The sequence below is a fragment of the Capra hircus genome, chromosome 6 (assembly GCF_001704415.2).
Source record: "Capra hircus breed San Clemente chromosome 6, ASM170441v1, whole genome shotgun sequence".
Lineage (NCBI taxonomy): Eukaryota > Metazoa > Chordata > Mammalia > Artiodactyla > Bovidae > Capra > Capra hircus.
Genome location: NC_030813.1, coordinates 67,705,114 through 67,730,978, shown reverse-complemented (window position 1 = coordinate 67,730,978; position 25,865 = coordinate 67,705,114). Strand labels below are relative to the sequence as shown.

At 41.8% G+C, this 25,865-nt stretch overlaps 3 protein-coding genes across 10 annotated transcripts in view; 1 reads left to right on the top strand and 2 right to left on the bottom strand.

Annotated features, from left to right (window-relative positions):
- FRYL (FRY like transcription coactivator) overlaps window positions 1-10,378 on the top strand; it is a 257,732-nt gene extending 247,354 nt beyond the window's left edge. For 5 of the 7 annotated variants that reach the window (XM_018049433.1, XM_018049438.1, XM_018049436.1 and 2 more), the window contains 5 exons: window positions 3,060-3,128; window positions 5,791-5,808; window positions 6,611-6,721; window positions 7,736-7,926; window positions 8,245-10,378. In XM_018049433.1, the coding sequence (XP_017904922.1) occupies window positions 3,060-3,128; window positions 5,791-5,808; window positions 6,611-6,721; window positions 7,736-7,926; window positions 8,245-8,503 (648 nt within the window). In that variant the 3' untranslated portion in view covers window positions 8,504-10,378. The remainder of the gene's footprint in view (window positions 1-3,059; window positions 3,129-5,790; window positions 5,809-6,610; window positions 6,722-7,735; window positions 7,927-8,244) is intronic. The other 2 variants (XM_018049437.1, XM_018049435.1) reach the window with 1 other exon arrangement.
- Window positions 8-17,320, bottom strand: ZAR1 (zygote arrest 1). Of its 2 annotated transcripts, XR_001918190.1 has the most exons (7): window positions 16,463-17,320; window positions 14,898-14,990; window positions 14,740-14,814; window positions 13,393-13,604; window positions 11,002-11,062; window positions 4,060-4,112; window positions 8-2,938 (listed from the first exon to the last, which is right to left on the bottom strand). XR_001918190.1 is itself a non-coding variant. In XM_013964626.2 (4 exons), exons 1-4 carry the CDS (start codon window positions 17,300-17,302, stop codon window positions 13,461-13,463), a joined length of 1,152 nt encoding a protein of 383 aa, XP_013820080.2. In that variant the 5' UTR covers window positions 17,303-17,320; the 3' UTR covers window positions 13,149-13,460. The 2 variants fall into 2 exon arrangements, 1 of the variants encoding a protein (XP_013820080.2); XM_013964626.2 differs by lacking the exons at window positions 8-2,938; window positions 4,060-4,112; window positions 11,002-11,062 and having other exon boundaries at window positions 13,149-13,604.
- SLC10A4 (solute carrier family 10 member 4) lies at window positions 18,060-24,110 on the bottom strand. The gene is made up of 3 exons (XM_005681596.3): window positions 23,382-24,110; window positions 22,447-22,657; window positions 18,060-19,234 (listed from the first exon to the last, which is right to left on the bottom strand). Exons 1-3 carry the CDS (start codon window positions 24,029-24,031, stop codon window positions 18,725-18,727), a joined length of 1,371 nt encoding a protein of 456 aa, XP_005681653.3. The 5' UTR covers window positions 24,032-24,110; the 3' UTR covers window positions 18,060-18,724.

Genomic DNA, 25,865 nt, shown 5'->3' with positions numbered 1-25,865 from the left:
AGTCCCTTTTTACAATGTAAAAAAAAAAAAGTAGTTACTTGTGACACTAGACATGCTAACCTGGCAGAATAGCCGAGAGGGAACCAGGACCTCTTACTACTTGCCTCAGGGTTATGCTGAGAATGGTGGGAAACTTGGAGCTGCCTGTCCAGTTAATTCCTATCTTCAGCTTTTAGAAACTGGCCTTCTGAGGGTCTTAGAACACAATGGAAAATTCGCTTTATAAAAAGCTTCTGTCTGGAGACTGAATAGCTGCTGTCAACATTGCAAGTAGGAATATAAAAGCAGTATCTCCCTGAGCAATGCATATGATATTGTGGTCCAGAAAGCCCGCCACTTGTGACAAACTGGTGATCTTCTTCCTGTGATGTATATGTGTACGTGGGCAAGCAAAGGGAGAAATGAGCACGTAGTAGACTACAGATACTGCCTGCAAACGTTTCTCTAACTCCAGTCTGGCCCTGCGAAACACAGCCAGCAGTTCTGTTCGCTGGGGGCAAATCCAGTGTGCTGTTTTCAACTGGCAGGGGCAGAAAAACTTGAAGCATCATAAGCAATCATGTCACTATTTTTTATCCTATCCCTTCCTCTGCTTCCTTTCTTCTTTTCTATCAAACAACTATTTTTCATTATTCAGTTTTTGCCCATCTAATAGTTTTTTGGCTGGATGGCATCACTGACTCGATGGACGTGAGTCTGAGTGAACTCCGGGAGTTGGTGATGGACAGGGAGGCCTGGCGTGCTGCGATTCATAGGGTCACAAAGAGTCGGACACGACTGAGCGACTGAACTGAATAGTTTTTTAGTTGTATCAATACATTCTTGTATATTCCTTGAGGCTTCTAAGAATCACAAGTGAAAGCCTAGGGTATTCATCAGGACCCACTCTCTGGGCTGGGAGCGAACAGTTTTTGTCTCCCCAGCACCATAAGACCAAAAAGCTGCTGTTTACCTTTTCAGCCTCCCAGATGCCACTGCTGGCTTTCTTAGCCTCTCCTGCACATGATAAGCACAGGAACGAATGTGCCAAGGGGAGAGTGCACACGGACTACTGGGCGGCCTCCTTTGCAGCTCCCTCTTCTCCAGGGTCTTGATCCTTAGGACCTCACTACCTGTGACAGCCCTGCTTTCCCAGCCCAGTGAAACTGTAGGCCACTACTTCAGCTTCTGAGCCCATGGACAGGAATGAGCAAATCCCCTAGAGTAACACTGGAATCAAAGTAGGGCTCTCTTGATACTTTTAACTCCCTAAATATGACAGTTTGATATTTACTAATATTATCAGTTCTTTTGACTTCCTAGTTCTTTTTCAACTAGTTCTTACTCAACTTCCACAGTCATCCTTCGAGGACAGGCCTTATATAAGCTACTTCCATCACACCCAGACGCCAAACCTCTCCAGTTAATTTTTAACATTTGAGCCCTGAGTTTAAAAAAAAAATCCATCACGATAGGAAGACCGATTAACCTGTGAACTGGAGGTTATTCTGTACACAGACTGTCTATTGTGTTTTGAATACACGGACCGGGAAGGTGTAGGCCGGTACTTTTCAGGCCAGTGTGCAGCCACAGCACAATAGGGTTGGGGCTTGTCTTGTAGCAGAATACAAACCAGAATTATGTTGAATAGTGCCCCCCCCCCCATGCCATATCATAGGCATACAGTGTAAAAAAATATATTTAGTAAGAATAAGCAATTTAAAATTTTTTTCATCAGCATACTGGACACATTGGGCTAGACTTGTGATGATGATGATGAACCAAATAGGGACTCTTAACATTTTGTGTGAGCGGACATTCATGTACAAATTCCATGACAGATGTCAGCTGATGAGAGAGAAATCTGCTGACTGGCTTTTGACAGTGGCTGCCAGCAGCTATATCTCGCTACGGAAGCTTAACATGTTTTTCTTCTGACTTGCTGTCAAGCACAGAGCCTAAGGGCCCAGCCAGGCTGAGGGGCTGGGATAAAAGGGACTGAAGGTCAAAGAGACTGTTTTGAAACAACCGAGACACCTAATTTTCATTCTCTGCATGTAGACCGTTAAGCTACAACTGAGAATTTCAAATGTCTAATAATGAAATATTTTCAAAGAATAAACAATGTAGCTCGTGGTTTTTCTCAAAGTCCTAATGAAAAATGTCCTAGTTTCATATATATAATTTCAAATATAATTCGTATTATTTGATAATATTATATATTATAATTGTAATTTTATCATGTTTAGTCTGTCACATAAGAAAGAGCCAGAAAGGCAAAAGAATTGATTATTAATATCAAACTGTTAAAACCTAAGTGCTTAGCTTGAAGGCTCTTAGCTTTCACTTCAGCTTAGATATTCTGAGTCCAGTGTTTTTCCCCACTAAACCACAGTACTGTTATTTTCTTTTTATGTGGCCAAGGAAAAGTTACCTTAAATAAATATCCATCTTTAGGACTAGCCCCTGGATAAGGAAAATCACATTTGGCTTCTGCAACCAGTATCTCTTTGGAGATAACATATTTATTCATACATTGCTGTCCAAAAAGGAAGGAAAAACAAGATTTTAAATGGATTTTAGTTTCTGCTTCACTAATTAAAAGTGACACACATCTTCTGAGAATTACACTTCTGATAAATAAACAGACCTGGTTAATTCTAAGTTGCCTTTATTAAACTGACAAGAGGGGAAGCCCACTTTTCATTTCTCCATCTTACATTAGACACAGGTCAAGTATAGGCTGTGAAGATTTCCAGTAAAATCTACAAAAATGAGTATTCTTTACTGAAATGGAGCACCACAAGTCTCTGGAATAGAAGACAGCTGATTGTGTTTCCATTAATAAACTGTCCCCAGTGTGTACACGTTGCCACGTAGACAGCATCCTCTGCTTGGGTTTGTCGCATACAAATGATTCTGCTCAAGTGGAGATCAAAGTCTGTGTCTACAACCAATCCTAGAAATGCAAGTTCACTTTTTAAGATTTTTGTTCTGTATGTGCAGGCTGTTACAGTACCGGTTTCATTGTGTACCATGCAATTACTGTGCTAAAATTTTACTGTTGCTTATTTCTTCAGTGGTTAGACAATTGTAAGAGGACATTTGGTGCCAAAGAAGACATGTATAGGATAAACACAGATGCACAAGTAAGTTTCTTCTTCTTAGTTTTGCTATATTTCCTATCAGGTAAAATAATGTATATGCACAAATGTCCTTATTTGCTATTCCTAAAAATAAAGAATATCCATAACATTTTTCATTTTTGTTATCAGAACAGTCTTTGTAAATGTTAGGTTCAGTGGAATGTTGGCTTAGTAATGAAAAACTCACTTTAATAAAAATGAACGACCAGCTTGTGATTGAAACTTAATAACATTCCATAGATAAGCTCGATGAATATCTGGATAGTCCAGGTTGACTTTTAGTTGAGTCTGCCTCTTTAAAAATTTTTTCATTCTGCATTAGTATTCTACAGATAAATTGGTCAAGAAAGCAAACTGGAGTAATACATTCATGTTAGTCCTTCCAAAGATGAAATTCTGGTTGGATAAGTTATGGTTTTTGCTAGTAAAATTCAGTGAAAAAAACAGTAATATAGAGAAGAGTGCACATATATAACACATATATTAAATGAGGATAAAATTAAGACCTACCAATTATTTTAATAGAAGTATAACTTTATAAGGGGAACATGCATTAATCAATTAATAGCCTCTGCATTTAACATCAGAATTCTAATCTTTTACAATGTCAGACTGTCATAAAAGTTACTGTAGTACTGTAATAAAAATTTGAAGTTTTACAAAACTGAAATGTTGAGAAAATAGCAGTATATGCTCACTAAATGTAAACTGTTTGCCAGGCATTGTGCTGAGCATTTCATATTCATTATCTCTATCCGTACAATTTCATCTAGTAGATGCTATAATTATCCCCATTATGAGATAAGGATAAATAATAAGCAATCAATAAATATTTTTAAACAAATAAGGAGAAAATATATATGCAAATTAAAATCGAGGCTCAAAGAAGCTAATTTATCTAAAATCAGTAAGTAAATAGGATTAAGATTCAAACCTTGAAAGGCTGACTCCGAATCCTGGTCTGTCATAAAGAAACTGTTATGTCATCTGTGTGAAAAAAGAAACAGGGCAAGATAAGGGATTAATCTCAGACTAGAATTTGATCCTTTGGTTCTGTCTTTGCCACTATGGCTTAAACAAGGAACAGACTGCTTTTCTCATATATAAATTAGATGGTTAGACTAAGTATTTCTTGTATCCCTTCTACCTGATGACAAGGAGTTCCATCTCAGAAGTCTATGTCAATTAAAATAGCTTGAGGTTCTCTACTGAGTAAAAAGTGAAAACTCTTTACATTTAAGCCTTCCATTTATATCTTAGCTCTCCATTCAGCTCCCTGAAAGGAGAGGTCTCTTTTTATGCAACATTATGTACTGTCTGTTCCTATATACCAGTATAGCCATTTGCCTAATAAACACTCAATAAATATTAAAGATAAATGAAAGAATTGTGTATATGCAAATTTCAACATACTAAAAAGCAATATTTTTAAAGGTACAATGTTAACATTTTGTGTGATCTAGTAATTCAAAACTAAGAAATTATGTTTGTTATTTCCTATAATTGTGATCATTATAAACTTTATCAGTGATATCTTTTCCATTATATCCTAAAGTGGATGCTATGGATATATGTGTATGGAGTCAGTTTTATGTTAATAGAAATAAAAATATACTTAAAACTCATAGTTTCCATGCAAAACTATATGAAGTAAAACCTCAGAAATTTAGATATGCTAATGTTTGACATTGGATTGTGCTCAACTAACATTCACAGAATGACCATCCACGTAATTTATGGTAAGTAGTTCAGAGCTAAAGTTCACCTATGCTTAGCAAATCCCTTCTAAATTGATAGCAATAAATGTTATATAAACAGTGCTTCAGAGGAAACTATTTAGAAAAGCAGATTTCAAAAGGGACTTCTGAATATTTCAGAAGCAATATTTACATATGATGATTGCTGTTTTAATTAGAAGTAATTCTTCTCCTTTAATGAGACCAGGTCTAAGTTGCTGTAGATACTTTCATGTAATAATTTTTAAATATTCCATAAGCTGGATGTTTGATTCAAACCTACTTGGGTTAAATTTCTGAGGTTTAGTAAACTTCATTTGAAATGCAATTTAAAAACACAACTGCTCTCAATATTTTACCTTCTGATTCAGTGCTAATGATGGTAACTTATGATTTAAGTAGACAGCAAAGGGTAACAAAGCCAGAACGAGCCGAGCCATGTCAGAGGTAATATTCTCATGGGCAGATACTTATTATATAAAAGTATATGCCAGTTCTCTTCTGAGAAGTAGGAGTAACTCATTTCTTATTGTAATTGGAAGTTTTCCACTTTCCTAACAGAAATTTGTTACATTTAGCTTTTTTTAAGGCTATAAAAACCCAGATAGATGACCACTTTCAGTAGCCAACTTCCCAACATCCCACTAGTTTGATTTTATGCTTTGTAGCTTTTGCACAAGAAATAAACTTTAGCCTAAATGTAATTTAGCTGTTATTTGGCAAAGAGTGAAAAACACCCTGGATTGTTACAGAAATGTCTAAAAAACTTTATTCTGGAAATGGCATCATAAATTTTTCTTTGGGGTGTAATTAAATGTTCTTCAGTTTGCCTGGGACATCTGTGACCCTAGTTAAAATGATTTCTTACACTAATTCTTGGTCTTTTTCTTCCTTTGTATTTTTTGTGACCCGATCACCTTCTTGCTTAGCAAATGGAAATTCTAGCAGTAAGTGACCTGTCTTAATTTATAGACTACTTATCCATGTCAGACAAACTGGTTTCATTTGCCATTTGTGACCTAGCAATGTTTTATCATGGACTGCTTTAAGAGTAGTGTGTGCTTTAGTTCTGCATAGCCCTAATCCATGAAATGTTTTCGTCCTACAAAGATAATGAGGTTTTATAATTAATATGTACAACCAGCAGTTGCCTTTTTACACATCTCTAATGAATCTCCTTTTAAATTTCTTAATAATCCAAGTGCATTTTTTAATTTGTCTTGTTTCAGTGAGATTATAAAATTGTTTTTCTTTTTTTAGAAAAAGGAATTAATTTAAAAAGCAAACTATTCTTACTTTTTAGATGAGAGGTTATCCAGTTTTACTTTTTGCTTTATCAAGCACTTATTGATAAATGCAATGAGATGTATATCTCAATGTAGCAAGAGTATATGAATTTGTAAATTATTTTCATTATGAAGTTAAAGTTTTAAGTTCTAGTGAATCCATTTTAAAGCATTCTATTTATTGCCTGCTAAAAAATTCTATTTGTCTAATGTGAAAATGTATCACACTAAAAATGAACTATGTAACCAATAATCTTAAAATTTTTATTTTAATCCCAGTCTTCAGAGCATCTTTCATCTGTGTTTCGTCAACTTCATACCATATTAACTTGCTTACTGCAGAAAGATAAATCTCAGAACAATTTAAAATAATTATTTACTTTTAAATTTTTATTGGAACGTTGTTGTCTCATCAAATATGGAAAATAACACCTAAATTCAACGTGGTGTTATTTATTTCTAGGAATTGGAGCTCTGTCGAAGGTTATACAAATTGCATTTTCAACTGCTGCTTCTGTTCCAAGCCTACTGTAAACTTATCAACCAAGTCAACACAATAAAAAATGAAGCAGAGGTAAATATTCACTTGTACTAGGCATTAGTAACTGATCGTACAAAATTAAAATACATTCATGCTTATTTCCTTGTAGGAGTGCTAAGGTCAAAAGTCACTTATGGAGAGTGGCTAGTGGGTCTTTTTTCCCCCCATAGTTAAGTATTATCAGTTTTTGAAATGATGTGCTATTTTAGGACCAGTTAGTAAATCTAAAAGCAGATATCCAATGATCTTAAAAGGTTTGAGACCTTAAAGTTCACAATAGCAGCAATAGATCATCTGTAATCAAAAATCAAGTGAGGCACGTCAATACAATAAAGACAAAATTGTATTATGAAACCCCCTAACATCTTGTCCATGTAGTATTTCTATAGTTCTAGTAACTCACACAAAAATAAACACGTCAAGAACACTGCGAGTATTAGAAATCATAGCATGAACAGATTCAAAGGTAGGGGCTTTAGAATCTTTCCCTCTTGCCAACCACTGGTACCAGAACTATCACCAAGGAAATCACTGCATTTTCTAAATTTACTTAAAAAAAAAAAAAAAAAATACATACCGGCTTATATAAAATACCTTGGAGAAATAGCCCTTTAAAATATAAAGACATCTCATTACTGTCAATTTTTTTTCATGATCCTCCCAGAATTCCAGGCCTTATGTTATGAAACAATAATATAAGTGTATTTTTACTATCCAAGATGAAGTATGTATAACATGTTATCACATGTTAAAATATAGACCAATATAAACAACCTATTGTTTTACTTATTATAAGGTATTGATAACATTTATTACATTTAACCTGTTGTTTTATCAAGAGTATCTAAAGACTACTGTTTGGCACCTGAAATTATTCCAGCTGAATAGAGAACTTGAAATATTAACTGTCCTAAGTTTAACAACTGAAAATAATCTTGAAGAGAAAATATTACCATCATCAGATGTAATTTCACAGCTAAGTAAGTACTCAGTATTGTTACTGAATGTACAAAATTGATCCCTTTAAGGTATATTTATTTCTTTTAGGTCTTCAACATGTCAGAGGAACTTGCCCAGTTGGAAAGTATCCTCAAAGAAGCTGAGTCTGCCTCAGAAAACGAAGAAATTGACATTTCCAAAGCTGCACAAACTACTATAGAAACTGCCATTCATTCTTTAATTGAAACTTTGAAAAATAAGGAATTTATATCAGCTGTAGCACAAGTCAAAGCTTTCAGGTAAAATGTGAAGGGATTTATAGGAGATGCCTTTATACCTAACTGGAAATTTATGATGGAGTTTGGGTTTTCAACTTGATGTCTCAATCTTTGTGAAAGGAAAACATGACCTTATTTTGTACACTTATCAGTGCAATGACACCAGTTCTAGACTTTGTTCATTCTCGGTGCTACTTTCAGTAATACTTGTTAAAATGTTAAAACAGATCCTCAGTGATTCATAAGGAAATTACTTTTTTTGTAAGTATTAACCTAAAAGTACTTAATCTGGAATGATTGCTGTGACTCTCAGGACTTACAAATACTGTGTGCTTTCAGATCTCTCTGGCCCAATGACATCTTTGGCAGCTGTGAAGACGCCCCTGTCCAGACGCTATTACACATCTATTTCCACCACCAGACGCTGGGCCAGACGGGAAGCTTTGCAGTCATAGGCTCTGACCTGGACATGTCAGAAGCCAACTACAAACTGATGGAACTTAACCTAGAAATAAGAGAGTCTCTACGCACGGTGCAATCATACCAACTCCTCGCACAGGCCAAACCAATTGGAAATTTGGTGAGCACTGGATTTTGAGAAACTTCAGGCATTCAGGAAAAGACTGAACTGAAGATGATTAAGAATATTGACAAGCACCTTTTATGGACCCTTGCAGTTCACTGACAACTTTTTCTGGCAGCATCCACAACCCCAGTGTAACTAATGTCAAACTTTCTCAAGGTAAAAAAGAATGTCAAAACCACATCTGAAGGGAAAAAAACTAATCATCTTAACAGCTGCCAATACCTCCCACAATAAGCGTATAAAGAAAGAATTTTTTAAATGACTTTACCTACGTGAAAAGAAAAGGGCTAAAAGTGATGCATACAAATACAATACTTTCTGGAGAAAGAAAAGAACTCTAAGAATGTCTGCAATAATGGCCTCTAATACTGCGACATTGGAAAGCAGGTAAAATGAGGCTGAAATCGAGGCTGGTTCATTTTAGCTGAAGACCTGCAGAGCTGCTTGGGTTTCTAGCAGTCACAAGCATAATCGACAACTGATGCTTAGTCATCTACATGAAGAACATTCATTCGGATAGATAGACACAGAAAGACTTATTTGCAAAAACCATTGATTTTTTTTTCCCCAATATGTGGGATAAGGGCGTGGGTGTTTTGTTCTTTTGGTCTGTATAAGGAATTGTGTGTGTGTGTGTGTGTGAGCTGAGATGTGTGCATATGTGATAGTCATATTTTCAAGGTATGGGTGTTTGGTGATAACGTCTCAGAGCATGCCTAAAAGAGCACTGCAAGATTATTTTTGAAAAAATTTATTTTATTAGATCTAACTCTTCATAGTGTGTAAATGTTAGGACATTTTAATAATATTTTAAAACTGGGCTTTCCCAGTGTTTCGAAAAGAAATAATATATCTGTTAACGTTATTGGAATGCTGCTCAGTTCTCTGACCAGTGCTTATGTTACAATTGTTGATAACTAACCAAAGTAGATGCCTGCGGAGACTTTAAAATGTACAATAAAGATGTATGCTGCCCGTCAGCGCTTCTCATTAGAAAAGTTAACTTATTTTACTCCATAATTATTATAGAAACTGTATAGATTAAAATGGTATTTTCTTGTACATTTGTGCAATGCACTGTTATACAAGAAGAGGTGTACAAAGCTAAACAAACTGTGGTCATTGATGGTAGAATATGTGACTTGCAGGCACTGAAAGTCTGCAGAATTCAAGAAGAGAGATGCACACGCATTTGTGTATGTTTATGCAGGACGTACATGTTTCACCCTTAAGGAACCCGGGGCTACGGGGGAAGATGAAAGGAAGCCTGAAGACTGACTTAACCAAAACAAACATGCAATACACTTATTCACTGTCCAAGTTTGCAGCATAACATGGACTGGATTTCTCTGTCCTTTTTTTAAAATAGCATTTTGTAAAAGAAATGAATGTAGTCCCACAAATTCCTCTGATTTGAAAGGAACACCTTGTATTTTTTATATGCATCTCTTATCCACTGTGACTTTTCTTTTAAACTGGGCTCTGGGATTCCAGAGTTTAGAATGTAGAAATGAAATGCTTAGCTTTGCCTTTTCTTGGCGGTGCGGACCCTGCCAGAAATGTAATTATGCTCAAGTGCATTAACTGAGGGCACCGCGCACGCCATTGGACTGCTGACTAGAGTTATGTTACCTATAAAATTCTGTAACTGGTCACAGCACATTCATAATCACTGTATTTTTTGACCCTGATAAAAACAATTATTTTGATGGTGTTCTGGTACTGTAAATGGTGTCCTTTAAATTATTTAATGACTTCTGGGTGTGGGGCAGGAAGAGAGCAGTGGTGTCTGGAGACACACCACACTTTACATCCTATCTCACCATCCCCTATTTTTCTCACCCTCCTTATATCCTTTTTGTTAAAATAAAAAGCATTGTAGCTGTTGGTCTGTGTTGTATTTTAAGAAAGGATGAATGATTATAGTGTGCCTCATTAAGGAACTTTTCAAATGTTGCCTTGACTATTTCTAAAAAAAAAAAATTGTCCTTCAAAAGGGGAGAACACATTTAGTTCAACTGACTAATTACCCAAACCTTCCATACATTTGAAATTTCCTTTTCCTATTCATATGTAACTAAGTCTATTAATAATGTAATAAAGATGAGTACACCTACAGAAAGCAAGATGCAGATATAAAATCATTAGGATTTCCCTCTGCAAATCAGATTTTCTTAAAACCTATACTTGGATGCTCCTTGTCCTCTGGATCCAAAGTGTACATTCATTAACAAAATATATCAAATGCTTAATTTATTAAACACCTTAGTTTCAATCAGAGCCCAGTTTTTGTTCATTTACAACCTTTTTCTTTTGCCTGCTAAATTTATCATTTTTAAATAGTAAGTCTGTACAATAACATGAGATACTGTGGTTTCTCCAAAGGTTTACATGATTTAGAACATATTTTTACTTTTAGTAATGTAAGATGGGGAGGGTGTGATGCCCCCCGCCCCCACAACAGTCCATCCTAAATTCAGGAAACAGTTACACAGTCTAGGGACACTCACCAGAGCCAGAGCGAGCATCCCTCCTTTTGGTCTCCAAGAACTGCTTATCCACCAGCATAATCTATACAAGAGAGAAGAATCGACGTCAATATAGTTGTATTTTACGGCATTTTTAAATTTTCAAAATTTCAAAACTGTCACTTTAGCAAATGTAAGAAATATGAACAAAACTAGAATCACTTCCCTTGATACCCAGAGAGAATAGCATTCTGGGGTATTTCCTTCTAGCCTCTCAGTCTCTCTCTCAGAAAAAATCATATAAATCTCTAATTATACATACAGTTTGATAGTGCTTCACTGCCAGAATGTTCTGACCATAACTCTCATCACGAGTTCTTATACCACTTTGTTCAGTTTCTAAATAGCCACTAAGTAAAACATACTCTGATCCTGGCTTTGCTCAACTGTAAAATAGTGTTAACTGCGCTGTTGGGAAAATTAATGGCAATGTTAAGCCTAAAGAATGATTAATAGCCATATTAATAACCACTGAGTTTGTCCTAGGGCTCGTTGTCGGGCTCATTTCTATTGTTCCTCATTTGTTCATCAGATGCTCAGAGTAAATATGTACCTCTTGCATGCCATGTCAGTCAGATTGGTTTCCTGTCCCTGTACCTACCAGTGACCTCATGATGAGTTAACAGCATTAACACAAAACTCATCACCTTCACCCACACCCTATGGTCCTCGTCCTGCATTTCTCTTTGGCCCCACCGCCATTTGATCTTTGCAAGACTCCTTACGGGTTTACAAGCACACATGGTATTGCCAGAGTGATTTTTTTTTTTAAAGGTGAATCTGTCACTAAGCTTTAAAGCCTCCACCACAGCTTTAAAGCCTTTCAGTGGATCCTCACTGATGACATGTGAGGACCGGTTGCCCCAGCCTGGGTACACCAGTGATGCCAGCCTTCACACCCACCCCTGTGTATTCTGCCACTGGGGCCTCCTGGCTTTCTCTACCTCTGGGCCTTTGCACGTTAGCCTAGTCTGGAAAAGTTCTTTCCCTCTTCGCCTAATTCAGCTCATCCAAACTTTAGCTCAGCTGTAGTATCATTTTTTCAGGCAAGGCTTCTCTTCCCTCCCCAAGTCAGATCCCTTTTGTTTTCTACTAGGTGCTAAGTGGCTCTTACATAGAGCATAGCAGAAGTTTTGTGCAGAAATTAATGGGCATACACCCACCACATTGGAAGCGTTATCAGGGCAAAGGCCACAGCCATGTTTCTCCGTGGGAACTGCAGGGTTGACTCAATTGTTTTCACACTTCAATTACATAAGCAATATCTGGGGTGCTTATTAAACACTTCACCTCCAGGTAGTGATTCAGTAGGAACAGAAGCCTAAGAATCTGCATTTTTACAAACACCAGGCCATGGGGTTAGAGGCCTTCCCCCCACTATAAAAGATTCTAGAGACTTCAATTTTAGTTTCTTTTACTCCCGTATTTGTCTACTTAGAAACATCCAAGATGTTTAACAGACTTACTATATACATGGTCGCTCTAAGGTAGTAAGGGTTAACTAAAGTGGGATGGTTAAAAATTTGGAAGGCATAATTAGCACCTGGTTCCAATTATGTTGTTTCTGTAACCAGGAAACCAATAGCTCTCAACTCTGATTTCATTAGAATCCCTCCTGTCATACCCCACCCCCACCAATGCTCCAGGGTCTCGGTGTTTTCTAGGTAATCTGGTAGAAAGCTATTAGGCAGTCAGGATAGTGTTAAATGATGCCGAACACTTTCCACCCACAGAACTGCAAGTCTACAATGACAAAGGCTAAAGCTGCCTCTAACTTCATCTTTAAATATATTTAGGAGACTTTAATGTTCCATTACCAGTTGAAGTTCATTTGAAGTTATTTAACATCTAAAAACTGCCCTCAGCTCCCCCCACCCGTTTCAATCCACATCTGTTCCGTATCTGTGATGCTGTCAGCAAGTCAGGTTCTCACAGCCTTTGTCCCTCAGCACCTACTACACTGAGAGAATCAGGAGGACGTCCACTCCCGGTTCTGACTCTGGGTCCCCTCAAACATCAAGGCCTAGCTCTGCCTTTGCCTCCTGCAGAAGAATGCTCATTTTAATAGATGGCTTTTGTTCAATTAATTTCTTATAGGCATCAGACCTACAAGCAATAAACATCCCATCAGTGAGTCCCTTCATACTGTCAAGCAGTGACTAGCCTAACTCAGACCCTGGCTGCTCCATAAGCAATGGACAAATATTAACGTAACAGGCACAGACTGTTAAGACAGGCTCTCCTACGCATTTTATGCAGTGTATCAACTGTTTTGCAATGCTTTTATTTGACAGTTTTGCCAAACAGCCTTTCACGAAGTATTTCGAGGGAGCAGCAGAAAAGGAGGAGGGACATGAGGGGGAAAAAGCTCACTTGTCTGCGCCACCAGCACACATTCAGCGGGACCACGGTTTTGGGGGGTGGTTTTCCCCCCCATTCACTTAAATGATATATTTGAAACTGAAAGTGCTGTCACAGGATAGGCGTTTGCCTTTGCATCTCCCACACAAATCTTGACGGTGGGGCCTTTTGGGGTCCACATGGCGAAGTTTCACTGGGCAGGAGCATCTAGTCTGTTTACAGTTCTGAAAAAAATCAAAGTGAGACATGCATACAGAAGATAAACCCTTGGTGATATCCTGGAACTTCAAAGTTGTTTCTCTAGTCCATTCAAATACTAACTGAATGCACACTAAGCAAGGTTCTGTCTGCAAGGATAGGAATGGGAGGAACTGAGCGCTTTCGTCATGCACTCCTGCTCCCATTTTGCATAGGATTCGATTCTGAATTGTGAAGCTTCTTCTGAAGACGTTTAAGAGGAAATCTTTTCCTACCCTTGAAGCCAGGGTGGAGAGCCACCAGGTAGGAGAGAGGAGTCTGACAACAGAAGTGAAGGTGTGAGGTCAGGAGCTAGTAGCAGGCCCGTCACCTGTGGCTGACCTTGGCCCTCTCCCTGCTGCAAAGGGCCTCAAGCTGAGGCAGAAGGCAGAACAACAGCTGCTGGGCCAAGAGTAGAGCTGTTAGTAAGTTCGATTTCCTTGTCAGATTCCTCTCTACTTTAGAACTTGCTCTACTCTGAGTCAAGGGCATTGATTAGGCAGTCTCAACTGGCAAGTCAAGGTCCACTAGCGGTGTGGTTTAACAGCCTAGTTCCTTCCTTCCCTCTTTGATTATCACAGCCCGTTATCACAAGGCAGTGCTCAGTTAACAAGCAACCTGTTACCACTTAACCTGATAAAGCCATGCAACTTAGGTTTATTTTAAAACCAATTCCTTTCTGAACTAAGGCAAAGCAGAAAACTTTGAAAAACTCGCATTCTTACTAAATACTTATAACTTGGGTACATGCTTCATGAAATGCATTTGCATAAAATTGTCAGCCTGTGCTACCTCATGTTAAAAGGTATTCTGTTCTTTAAATTTACTCTCTCCTGAACTGGACTGAGTGTCAGGTAAAGCAAACATTCTTCTACATTGCAAGTGAGACAACAGCCTCCAGAGATGTTCACACGACAAGAGCAGGTTTACAAGAGCAGGGGGAAACGAACATTGAGACCTGGCTTCCCAGTTGAGTATTATTTCTACAACTCCTTCCAGAAAGGAATCAAAACCTCAGGTCACTGGGAATCTAGGCTCTCTTAGGAAATATATTCAAGAAACTACTCCTAAACCTTCTCATCACTATCTAGTTCACGCATAAAATGCAAATGTTCAATTTACTTGGCAGGTGATATCCTCCACTCGGTAAGGGTTATAAGACTTCTGGCATGTTCGGCAAAACTGCTTATAGTAAACCTGATGGGACAAAGGAAAAATTTAAAGTCCAAACCCTCCTGAACCTTTTGTCAGGATGATGCTGGTGACAGGGCATTGCTTACCTTGTTAGTGCCTTGTACACACCACACATAGGCACTTTCCCAGCGGATATTGCAGTCCTTGCAGTGATAGTAGCCATACTTCTGCTCTAAGAACTGAGCGAAAGAAGAACAGAGTTTAACCAACTTGCCATCTGAATCAGCCTTCATCTCAAGCAGCCTGGAAAGGATCTGATACTTAAAACTGGCACTCTGCTTCAGATCACGGAGGAAAGTAGAATGAGGTTCAAGTTGGTCTCCACAAGGTAACAATTAGGAAAGTTAACAGCTTAATCAAGTATGGAATAGAAAAGCATGGGCCCACAGAAGTTTGTGTTCCACATTCACCCGATTCAAACAGCAGTTTACTAAGCAGGTGTTTTCCTGCAGACAGGCAAGGGGAAAGCCAAACATACAGGGTTCCTGAATCTTGGGATTCTAGAGGGAGGGTTTTTCTTTCTGTAAAATTTAAGGTCTGACCTTAGCACACACATATGAAGTAGTCAAAAGGAAGAAATAAGACTGCACCCTAAAATAATCTTGGGTGAACACCTTGAAAAGCTCTTTATGTTGCTAATTAAGTTTCTACCAAATGGTGCTGAGAGTTGAAAATATGGATAAGCCATTAATTCATATACAATATGAACAAAAGTAGTATTACCTTATTCTTTAAGTTATTCTCAGTAAGAAACAAGTTACAAACAGGTTTTTCAGGTTAGGTCTTTAGGATTGGAAGGAACTTTGGAAGACTCAGCATTTTCAGAGGTGAGCAAGCTAAAGTCCAAGAAGGTTAAACGTTGAGTATCAACACAGTTTGGAGCGGTCATAACGTGTACAAATCTGTTTCACTCTATTTGCTTCCGGGACTCCCACTAGATAGCCCTGAGGGCCTGGAGGAGACATCAGAAGGACTCCCCCAGGCCTCTTACTACTTCTCATGTCTTTCTCCTCCGCTGGGTTACAACCCCTCAGTGCGTTCCAGCTCTTTAGCGTTCAGGCAACTACCACATGGCCCTCCATGCCTGCAGCTCTTGGGCAGCAATGCACGCACGGCAGCACGCACGCTCCAGCAAGACCATCAGATTTCCAAATAGGGGTGCGTCTTAAATGCTAGGTAAAATCCTGACCAGCACCCCAGCAGTCAATGGTTACAGTTTCTAACACACTGAATTCAAAACTGAGAGTGGGATCCACGGAATCGACTCTCCTGGCCAATAAGTTCACCTTCTCATGTTCTGAGACCCTTCCTGGATCATCCAAGTGCACATACAATGTATTTGCTGTATACAGCTGACTACACTCTGGCGGTCAGCAAATACTCTCTGGAATAAGAATGTTAAGAGCTTTTCTACAGCCACCCCTGTGCAGCTGGAGTTCTACGATAATAGCAATAAACACACTACACTCGATTTAAAGCTGACGGAGACAGACTTCAGCAGCCACCGAAAGGCACCGAAGCGTGCCGGCGCGTAAAGGGAACGCGCGCCTCCACTTGTCTAGAGTAGCCGAGGGCGGGCACCTGGACTGGGATGGGAGCCCACACAACTTCGGGGATCCCCTGCCAGTTCCCCGGCCAACTCGGGTCTCACCTGGAAGCGCAGGCGCTCTTTGCCCAGCTGGGGGCTCCGGGGCGACGATCTCTCGCCAGCGGCGTCCGGGACCTTGGCAACGGGCGGGGGCTGCTCGCGGCTCGCCGGTACTGCGGCCTGGGCCTCGTCCTCCTCAGGCTGCAGCCGCTGGGACACCTTGCTCGCCGACCCGTCTCCCGCCTCGGGGCCTCGGGGCCTCGCAGGTGGCGGCTCTCGCTCAGCCTCCGGCTCCCCGGGCCTCTGCTGGCCCGCCGCGGCCTCAGCCCCCTCCAGGAGGGTGGCTAGGCAGCGGGAGGTCACGGGCGAGTACACGGCCAAGGTGCGCAGGAAACGCACGCGCCGCGGGGCGCGGCTCGGCGGGCTGTCCTGCTCCCGGCCCTTGCTGGCGCGCTGCGGGGAGGCCGGGCAGCTGCCGCCCGCGTCCGCCGCGCCCTCGGGATCCGGACTCGGACCGAACTCGCGGGCCCTGCGCCCCAGCGTCCGCCGCCCCAGCGAGCACTGCACCGATACGTCGCGGCACGGGTTCACCTGCACCGCCGCATCCCGAGTGCTGACCCGGCGGGGGCCCACCTGCGACAGCAGGGCCATGAGCTGCGCGCGGTGGTAGCTGTGGACGTACTCGGCGGCCGCCAGCTGCCCGTGGCCGGGGAACGACGACGAGGCCGCGCCGTCAGAGGAGGAGGAAACGGGAGGGTAGCCCCCGCCCCGGGGTCGCCAGCCACCCTCGTCCGCCCCGCTTTTTCCCTTAGCGGCGGCGGCCGGGTAGAGGCACCGGTACGAGTAGAGGGCGCACGCCGGGTACAGGTAACCATCCAGGACGACGTCCCCCAGGGCAGCCATCAGCGTACCCCTGCCGCCTGCCCGCCGGCCCCGGCGCCCTAAATAGACGACCTCCCAGGGGCAGCCGGACGCGGGCCCCACCCCCGCGGCCAGCGCTGCGCTGGGACAGCGCCCCACCCCCACCCACCACACCCCCGCACCCTTCCCGCCACCCACTGGTGTCCTAGCTTCCTCGCCGGAGGGTTCCCTTCCCGACCTTGGTGTGGGAATATTCCACACCCGGAGGTCGGCACGAATATCCTTAAGATGATCTGCAAAGAAAGCTTTCTTTGCGATGCAAAACTGATCTGGAAGTGAACTTGCCCCAGGTGAAGAGGATACCCGCAGAACCATCCCCCGGATTAACCGAGCCAGGTGGTCGCCATTCCTCGGTTATTGTCTGTGCCGCCTCCGAAGTTGAGGCTAGGCTGGGTGCCTCTGGCTAGTGAGCAAAAATGCGAAGGTTTGGGGAGACTACTTGGGGTCTGATAACCTTCGATCTCAGGTTATATGTTATTTAATCATCTCAGAGTTGCTCTGAGAAATCTACGCATTGAACCCTTTCGGTGAGTGCATAGGGAAAGCACTCTAGGGCATCGTATCTAGGCTAATTGTTTTCTCCCTTGGAGAACTTACTCCCTCCCCGCCTCCTCCGTCGCCCGCCCATCTCAAATGGTGACCAGGAAATGCTGTTAAGTACCACCAGGGATTGCTCCTCTCTGGGGAGGATAGTCGTTCCACAGATTTTTTTGACCAAATAAACTTTGCAAAGGAAAACTGATTTAGACTGTGTTTACATAAACGCTGAAGATGGAACCAGTCCCCAGTTGAAAAGCAAATGCCTTGTTCACTAGAACGATGTTGGCTGTTCATTACAAATAGATATCAGATCAAGTAATCAAATACATTAATGTAATTTTTCCCTGATTTGAAACAGGTTGGACAATGAGATATTATATTTCATTGTTTAATTGACCTGTTTGGGGATTTGTCTGAATACAGGTCAAATTTTAACAGTGTCAAGTATGTATAAACTGAGCAAGCACACTTTAACAACAATTACATTCAACACAATTATGCTTTACAAATATAGCATGTTTTTACTCATATAAGATAGTGCATCAAAATTCTACATTTCCAAGACCCTGTTTAACATATTTGAAACAGTCATAGAAATCGGTAATGGTGAAAACCAAAAAGCACACTTGTTCAGGCCATCAACCTAGCAGTCCCAGGTGCAAGTTACATTACAACACTGATTGGTAATTTATGTAAATGCTTGGTTGATATACCAATGCAACCTTATGGTGGGTAGATCAAAATTGTTACATGTATAATGATTTGAACCAGCTGTTGTTCTCTATGTAAACCATAGACACTACCACAGGCCATAAATATGAAGTAGTATTTCAGCAAGATAAACTCTCCTGTGTATCTCCATGTTTAGAGCGAAGTCTGAGTGGTTTCCATCATAATTAAATTATCTGCTGTCACTGTGCCATAGGACGTGTCTGCCATTTCCTCTTCTTTCAGTTTCTTATAAGAAATATCTGTATCTTCATCTTCTAGAGGATCTTGCTTGTGCAGTACTCCGCTTCCATACATTTTATATATTAAAACAAAAATCCCTGCTTCCGCAGACTGGAAAAGGGCATAAAGCAAGGGAAACATGTACATACTTCCTATGTTTTGTGGTGGAAATGCCAGTTTCAGGATGGCGGTACAGAGCTGCACATTTTGGCTCCCTGTTTCCAGGCTCACCGTCCTCTTGCAGTTGGGCGGAAGATGGAAGAGAGTAGCTAAGCCGTAGCCTGAGGCATAGCCTGCCAAAGGCATAAAAATCGCTACCACGTAAACAGCTGCTGGAATACTGGCCAACAGTTCGGGTCCTAGCATAGTGCCGGTCAATATGAAAAGGACCACCAGCGTCATTAGCAGAGACCAGAGGGAAATCTAGTAAAAGAAAATAGAGAAGCCATCAAAAATAATTTTTGGAACTTCCCTGGCGGTCCAGTGGTTAAGACTCCGCACTCCCAAAGCAGGGGGCATGGGTTCAGTCCCTGGTGGGGAAACTAAGGTTGTGCAATGCCAGCAGGGTATGCCCTAAAGACAACAATGATAAGATTGCTGCAGAGGAATTCAAACAAGGGGACCCTGGACTCTTGGAAGAGGAGAGCCATCTAGTCTGATCTCCTACACAGAATGCAAAGTTTTTGACATTATTTTTGAGAATGGGTAGATCACCTCAGGAGGCATCCAGGCCATGTCAGATAGCTCTGTTTGGTGACCTGGCCTTAAGTCTAGTGACAATGTGCCTTCTATAACTGCTAGCCCCTGTCTTGGATAGGCACTCAGGAGCAACACAGACCAGACAGACTGCTCATCCTAAAAACAGCCTACAAATGTTTAAAAAACAGTTATGAGGGGAAGGTTATTACTCTTCTCTGGGGGCAGATTGTCCCAGGTTTTCAGCCTCCATCCCATAACTGTTTTGGAGTCCGGATTTGTTTTGAGTGCTCAGTCCTGTCTGACTCTTTGCAGCCCCATGGATTGTAGCTCACTAGGCTCCTCTATCCGTAGGATTTTCCCAACAGGAATACTGTGTGTAGGTTGCCCTTTCCTCCTCCCAGGGATCCTCCAGACCCAGGGATCAAACACGCATCTCTTGCATCTCCTGCATTGGCAGGCAGATTCTTTACCACTAGCACTACCTAGGAAGCCCAACCGTTCTGAACATTTCTTTAATTTGTGAATGTGCCTCTTAAAAACAGGGTGGTTAGAACTGAGCCCAATATAACAGGTATAGTCTGATGAATGGAGTAGACAGATGGATATTACTTCCCCTGAACAGGACTCCCATGTTTTCCATAAAAAATTAGTTCTGGTTTTACACAGAAGATAAAAGACTATTAAGTTATGCAACTGAATGTCCAATATTTTTAACTTTCAAAATACTTTATATCTCAGAGAACTGTTAGTAATACCCAACAATTACCAACTCAGATTAAGTCTGAAAAAAGAAAAAACATAAACGTAAGATGTGAGGAATTCTTTGTAATTCTGCAACTCCCTTCTTTTTATCTGTTGATGAGAAACCTCCCACCTGTCTCTAATGATTCTTAGGAATTATTATATATAATAGAAAGATTTTAGATACAAAACAATTGACTATGAAACAGTATGTCATCTTGATGTCTGACTGATACATTTCACTCATGAAAGACAGGCTTGTAAATAGTAAGATGGAAACCTAGAAATTCTTCTTGTTCTTCAGACTGGCAGTTTGTTTGTTTTCAGTGGGGCAGAGGGTTGGGTGGGTGTTTGTGAGGAAGACAACAGTTCCAGAGCCATTTAAGTGTTGCTTCTGGCTTCATAGATATATGTGGGAAGATAATCCTTTGGAGTCTGTGGGATTGGCATATATTCTTTAAAAAATCATTCAAAATTTATCTGGGCTGGTCAAAAATCTATCCTAAAAAGGGTACTGAAATAAGATTATAAGATACCCATGCTACAAATGAACCAATCGAAACTTTTCTTATATTAAGTTTCAAAGTGTGTCTACATCAAAAGCTTTGACACGAAATCTGATTCTTCATTGTGAAAATAGTGGCTCTGAATCATTCCCTTTGAACCATTTTAAATCATTTAAATCATTCGACATTGAATACTCATTTTAAAGTGTTTGTAAAAGTATAAAAATATTATGAAGCAGATCTTATGAGTGTGCTAGTTAAGAAATAAGTCCAGCTTTAACCTTAAGTTACACAGTCTTATTGGATTGTCTGTTATTTAAATATATTTATCTATTCTTAGCATGGAAATAGGGTATTTGATTGACTTTCTCTTAGAGTTTCTAAGGTTTTATAGTAAATGCATCACATTAATACTATTAGCTTAATGATCAAACTTAGTTCTTAATGCTTTCAAAATGATCTATAGTATAATATGTTTAACATTAAAATATTTATGTTTACATGTACATATATATTTATTGGGCTTCCCTGGTGGCTCAGACAGTAAAGAGTCCACCTGCAATTATTACATTCAAAGAATATATGTCTATTACAGAGCATATTTTTTTTTACTCAAGGTTGAATATATGTACTGAAAAGAGCCCTCTATTTTTCATATTAAAGTTAGCCCCTCTGTATAATCAGATTATTTTAATAAATAAAATAAGTAAAACACAAAAGATTATGTCATCTTAAATCTACATAGTTTAAACATTAGGGTGAGACTTTTTCTCTTTGTTTTCTAAAGGAATTTGCATATACATTTTATAGTAATTAGTTATGTACTTTATTTAACTTCTTAAAATGAGAATCCTGTTCATGGTTTACTCTTATTTACTACTGTTTTTAAGTTTTCAAAGAAAGTTTAATTTACAAATATTTAAATCTTTTCCTCCAATTATTTCAAAATCTCTCCTACTACAAAAAGCATCACTTTTTAAAAATAAAGCAATGTTGAAAATACTGTACAAAATAATAGAAATCTCATCCTTTCACTAGCTTTAGAAATCATATGATATATTGCAATGGGGAAGGAAAAAGAAACACAAATTTAGTAATGGTAATATATTCTGCATTATTTACCCAGGACCTAATTTTATTTTGTGTATTCTATTATATTCCACAATGTAATTTTTGAATTACCTTTGGTCTTATTAGTGTAAAGTTACTTTTAGAAAACTAATAAAACATTTTAAAGGAATCTGCTAGAGTTTTTCAGAATTAGAGTTCCACTTTTAAAGAACAGAGTAATGCATTTCTAAAATACTGCACAAATCCAATTAAAATCATTTTATTTCACCTGCTTTGGTTTTTAGTAATACACGACTTCTGAGTGAAAAACATGTTCCCATTTAATTGCCCTGCCATCTTTTTTCTTCATGATCTGTTTCCCCCTATGGGTACTGATAGTTATCTTATGCTGTTTTTAATAAACCTTGGTATATTAATTAAAGCTGTTATTTTTGAAGTTCCAAAAGATGGGATGGAAGTTATCTTCCTGGCATAATTTTTTAAGTTTATCCATGCAAGGGCTGCCCAGTCCTTTTCTTCCTCATCCTTCTTTTCCAAACTTCTCACCATTTCGGCCATGGGTCAGAGACCAAGGGCCCTCTACGAACATAAAGGAGGCAAAGGGAAGAGTGGCCTTACCTTCACAATGTAGTCAGCCACCCGGCTGTATCTGTAGCGAATGAAGACGCCTAAACCGATGGGGATGAGAGTGCTGCAGAGGGTCAGGATCACTGTCCCTATGGGTAGTAACTGCACCAGGGGAGTGTCGATCCAAGGCCGGCTGTAGATCCACAGGCACAGAGGCATCAAGACCAGGGCCAGGAGAGTGGAGGAGATGGTCATGATGATGCTGCAGGAAAGGGAATGGACAGAAGTTGGAACAGCTTTGAGCCTAAGAGCCTTGCTTGCACACTGGATAAAGGAGAAAGAGGGAGACTGCAAGCCCCCCAGTTTGAAGTCAGGGGTGAACCTGCTTCATCTCAGGGGAGCACCAAGAGAGCTGCGTGTCTAAGCCCAGTTGAACTAGGAACTTCAGGTAAGAGATAGAATCTCAGGACTGTGGCTCTCTTTCTGCAGCCTACTGCACTGGTTACCCTCTGGATGATTGTGAGGGCAAGGAATATTTTTGTTATCTTTTCTAATCCTCCAAAGCACCCTGAAGGACATGGGAAAGCTGCCGGATACTACTTGTTGGACTGACCTCAATCACAACCTTATATATGAGATTACTTCCTTTATTGGAGCCAACAGCCCTATTTTGCTTTTACATTTCCCGCGAGTCCTGGCTTCAGACTTCCCAGTCCCCTTTGTCTTCTGGGGCCCAGACCTGCACTGACAGTCAGGGAGGGTGGGGGAGAGAGCTGTGGATGAGACCCCCAGACCTCAGAGAACCTGTGTTCCCATCTAGATCTTCTCCCCTCCAACCCTACCTCTTCTGCCTGTACATCACCCTCATCTCCAGTTTCTCTGCAGCTCTTCTGCACCTCATGCTAACCGCCTCTACTTCCTCCCTCCTTGGTCTTGAACCCGTGGCTGTAAACGCGGTTGACGCCGATTAGATAGCCGCTCCGTACCTGAGGTTCATGTCGCCGTCCACGAGCAGAGACATGAGGTTGGAGAGATTCCCCCCGGGACAGCAGCCACATAGGAGCACCGCCACGGCGGCCGAGCCGTCCAGGGAGAAGGCGAGCGCCAGCAAGAAGGCCAGCAGCGGCAGGAAGCCGAACTGGCAGAGCGCGGCCAGCAGCGCGCCCACCGGCCGGCGGACGTGAGCCCCGAAATGGTTCCCGTCCACCGTGCAGCCCAGGCCCAGCATGGTGATGCACAGGGCGGCGCCCACCAACACGTTCAGCCCGTGGTTCAGCGGCGTGTCCCAGAACGGGGGCTCGTGGGCCGCCTCGGGCCGAGCGAACAGGGTCGGGCTTGGGCCACCCGCCCCGCCCGCGAAGCTGCCGGCCGTCGGCGCCGGGGTCGGAGTGGGGCCGGGGCTGAAACTGACTCCGGGCCCGGGTGCCACACTGAGCACGGGGCCGGGGCCGGCGCTGGAGGCCGGTGTGAGGGGTGCGTCCGGGCCGGGACTCAGGCTGCTGGCGGTGGGCGACAAGGTGTAATTGTCCGGGAGCAGCGTGGACTGGCCGAAGAACAGGGTGGCGTTGTCGGTGCCGAAGAGCAGGGTGGCGTTGTCGGTGCCGAAGAGCAGGGTGGAGTTGCCGGTGCTGTCCATGGCTCTGTCGGGGGAGGCAGCGGGTCTGGCTCTTGCCTGCCCTGCGGACTTCTCTTCCCTCCCGCCGCGCGGCCCTCCCTGCTCCTTCGATCGCCACCGCCGTCCGTCTGTCTGTCCGCCCGTCCGCAGCTGCCAAACGGGACTCAATTGCAAGGCTCTGCTGCGCGCGGCTGACGTCTGGGGCGGCCGGTTGGTCCTCTGCTGTGGTAGGGCGGAGTGGGCGGCGGGGGGTGGCGGGGGTTGGGGGGAGGTTGGCCGGCGCCCGCTGGCTGGCACTTAGGAAAGCGCAGCCCCCGAGGGTGAACCCAATCGCCGGGCCCCCCGCGCCCGCAGGCCCCGCCTTCGCCGGCCGAGTCCCTTCTTTTAATCAACAGTAAGTGGTTCTGTAAGAGTGTAGCCAGGGGCGGAACAAAGACCTGACAAAGGACAACAAGAAGAAAAAAACCGTGCCTGGCTGCTGATCAAGTTCTCTGATGGGCTCTGACTCTTTCATAATGAAATCTGGACATCCAGACACATGAGAGCGAGAGAAAGCTGGTCTATGCACGCACAGACATCATATAGACTGTTCAAAGAGCCTGCAACACCGAGTGTTGCGAGGGATGCTTGACTTCATAGGAATGGCTCTCTGGTAGCAAGACACAATACTTGTGTTCTGACAACGTAGAAAGTAATAAAATATATTGGTGGGGTTTGAGTCAGGTCTTGTGCAAGTGCGTATGAATTATTTCATTTTATTTTCTCTCAGCAGAGCCTTGGGAGAGATCCTGTTAGCTCGATTATTCCACACCAGGAATCCGAGGCACAGGGAAATCTCAGACTCATCAGCTAAATCCACAAGCACCCGACTCAGTGTTCATCGGGATATGGTGTTAAAGCACTGCAGGGGAAGAGCTCTGCTAAGAAAAGTCTCCGTGAAAAATGTGTGTTTGGGAATTTTTGGCAGATGGGTAAAAGCTACTTCAGTGGTCAGATTTATGAAGTGATTTGAGTATAGCCCAGGCTTTAGGATTAAAGAACTGAAAAGAAATAAAGTGGTGAGTTTCCCTGCTTCAGACAGGTTTATCCAGAAAACAAATCAAATGCAGAGTTCTTGGAAGTGTTGACTTAACAACTTTATGTGAGTCCCTGGGTGCATCTGCAAAGGAAAGGGACCTCCCTGCATATCAAGAAGCCATGGAGAAGGCAGCTGGCTGACTGAAGTGACTATAACCTGATAGCCAGTTGAGCTGTGAAAGCCAATAGCAGGGATTTCTAGGCTGAAGTCTTAGTTCAGGTTCAGTCTGTATGGAGCCAAGATCCTAGAGTGAATTCTTCCTCCTGGAAACTTGTCTCTATCCCATTTTCTACATCAGAGGAGACTGGGTGACTTCCATTTCCCAATGGTGCACTGAGTTCTTATGTTTACATTTCAGTTCAGTTCAGTCGCTCAGTTGTGTCCAAATCTTTGCAGTGCCATGGACTGCAGCACACCAGGCCTCCCTGTCCTTCACCATCTCCAGGAGCTTGCTCAAACTCATGTCCATCGAGTTGGTGATGCCATCTAACCATCTCATCCTCTGTCATCCCCTTCTCCACCTGCCTTCAATCTTTCCCAACGTTAAGGTCTTTTTCAATGAGTCAGCTCTTCGCATCATGTGACCAAAGTATTGGAGCTTCAGCATCAGTCCTTCCAATGAACATTCAGCACTGATTTCCTTTAGAATTGACTGTTTCGATTTCCTTGCATCAATTCTTCGGCACTCATCTTTCTTTATGGTCCAACTTTCGCATCCATACATGACTACTGGAAAAACCATAGTTTTGACTAGATGGACCTTTGTTGGCAAAGTAA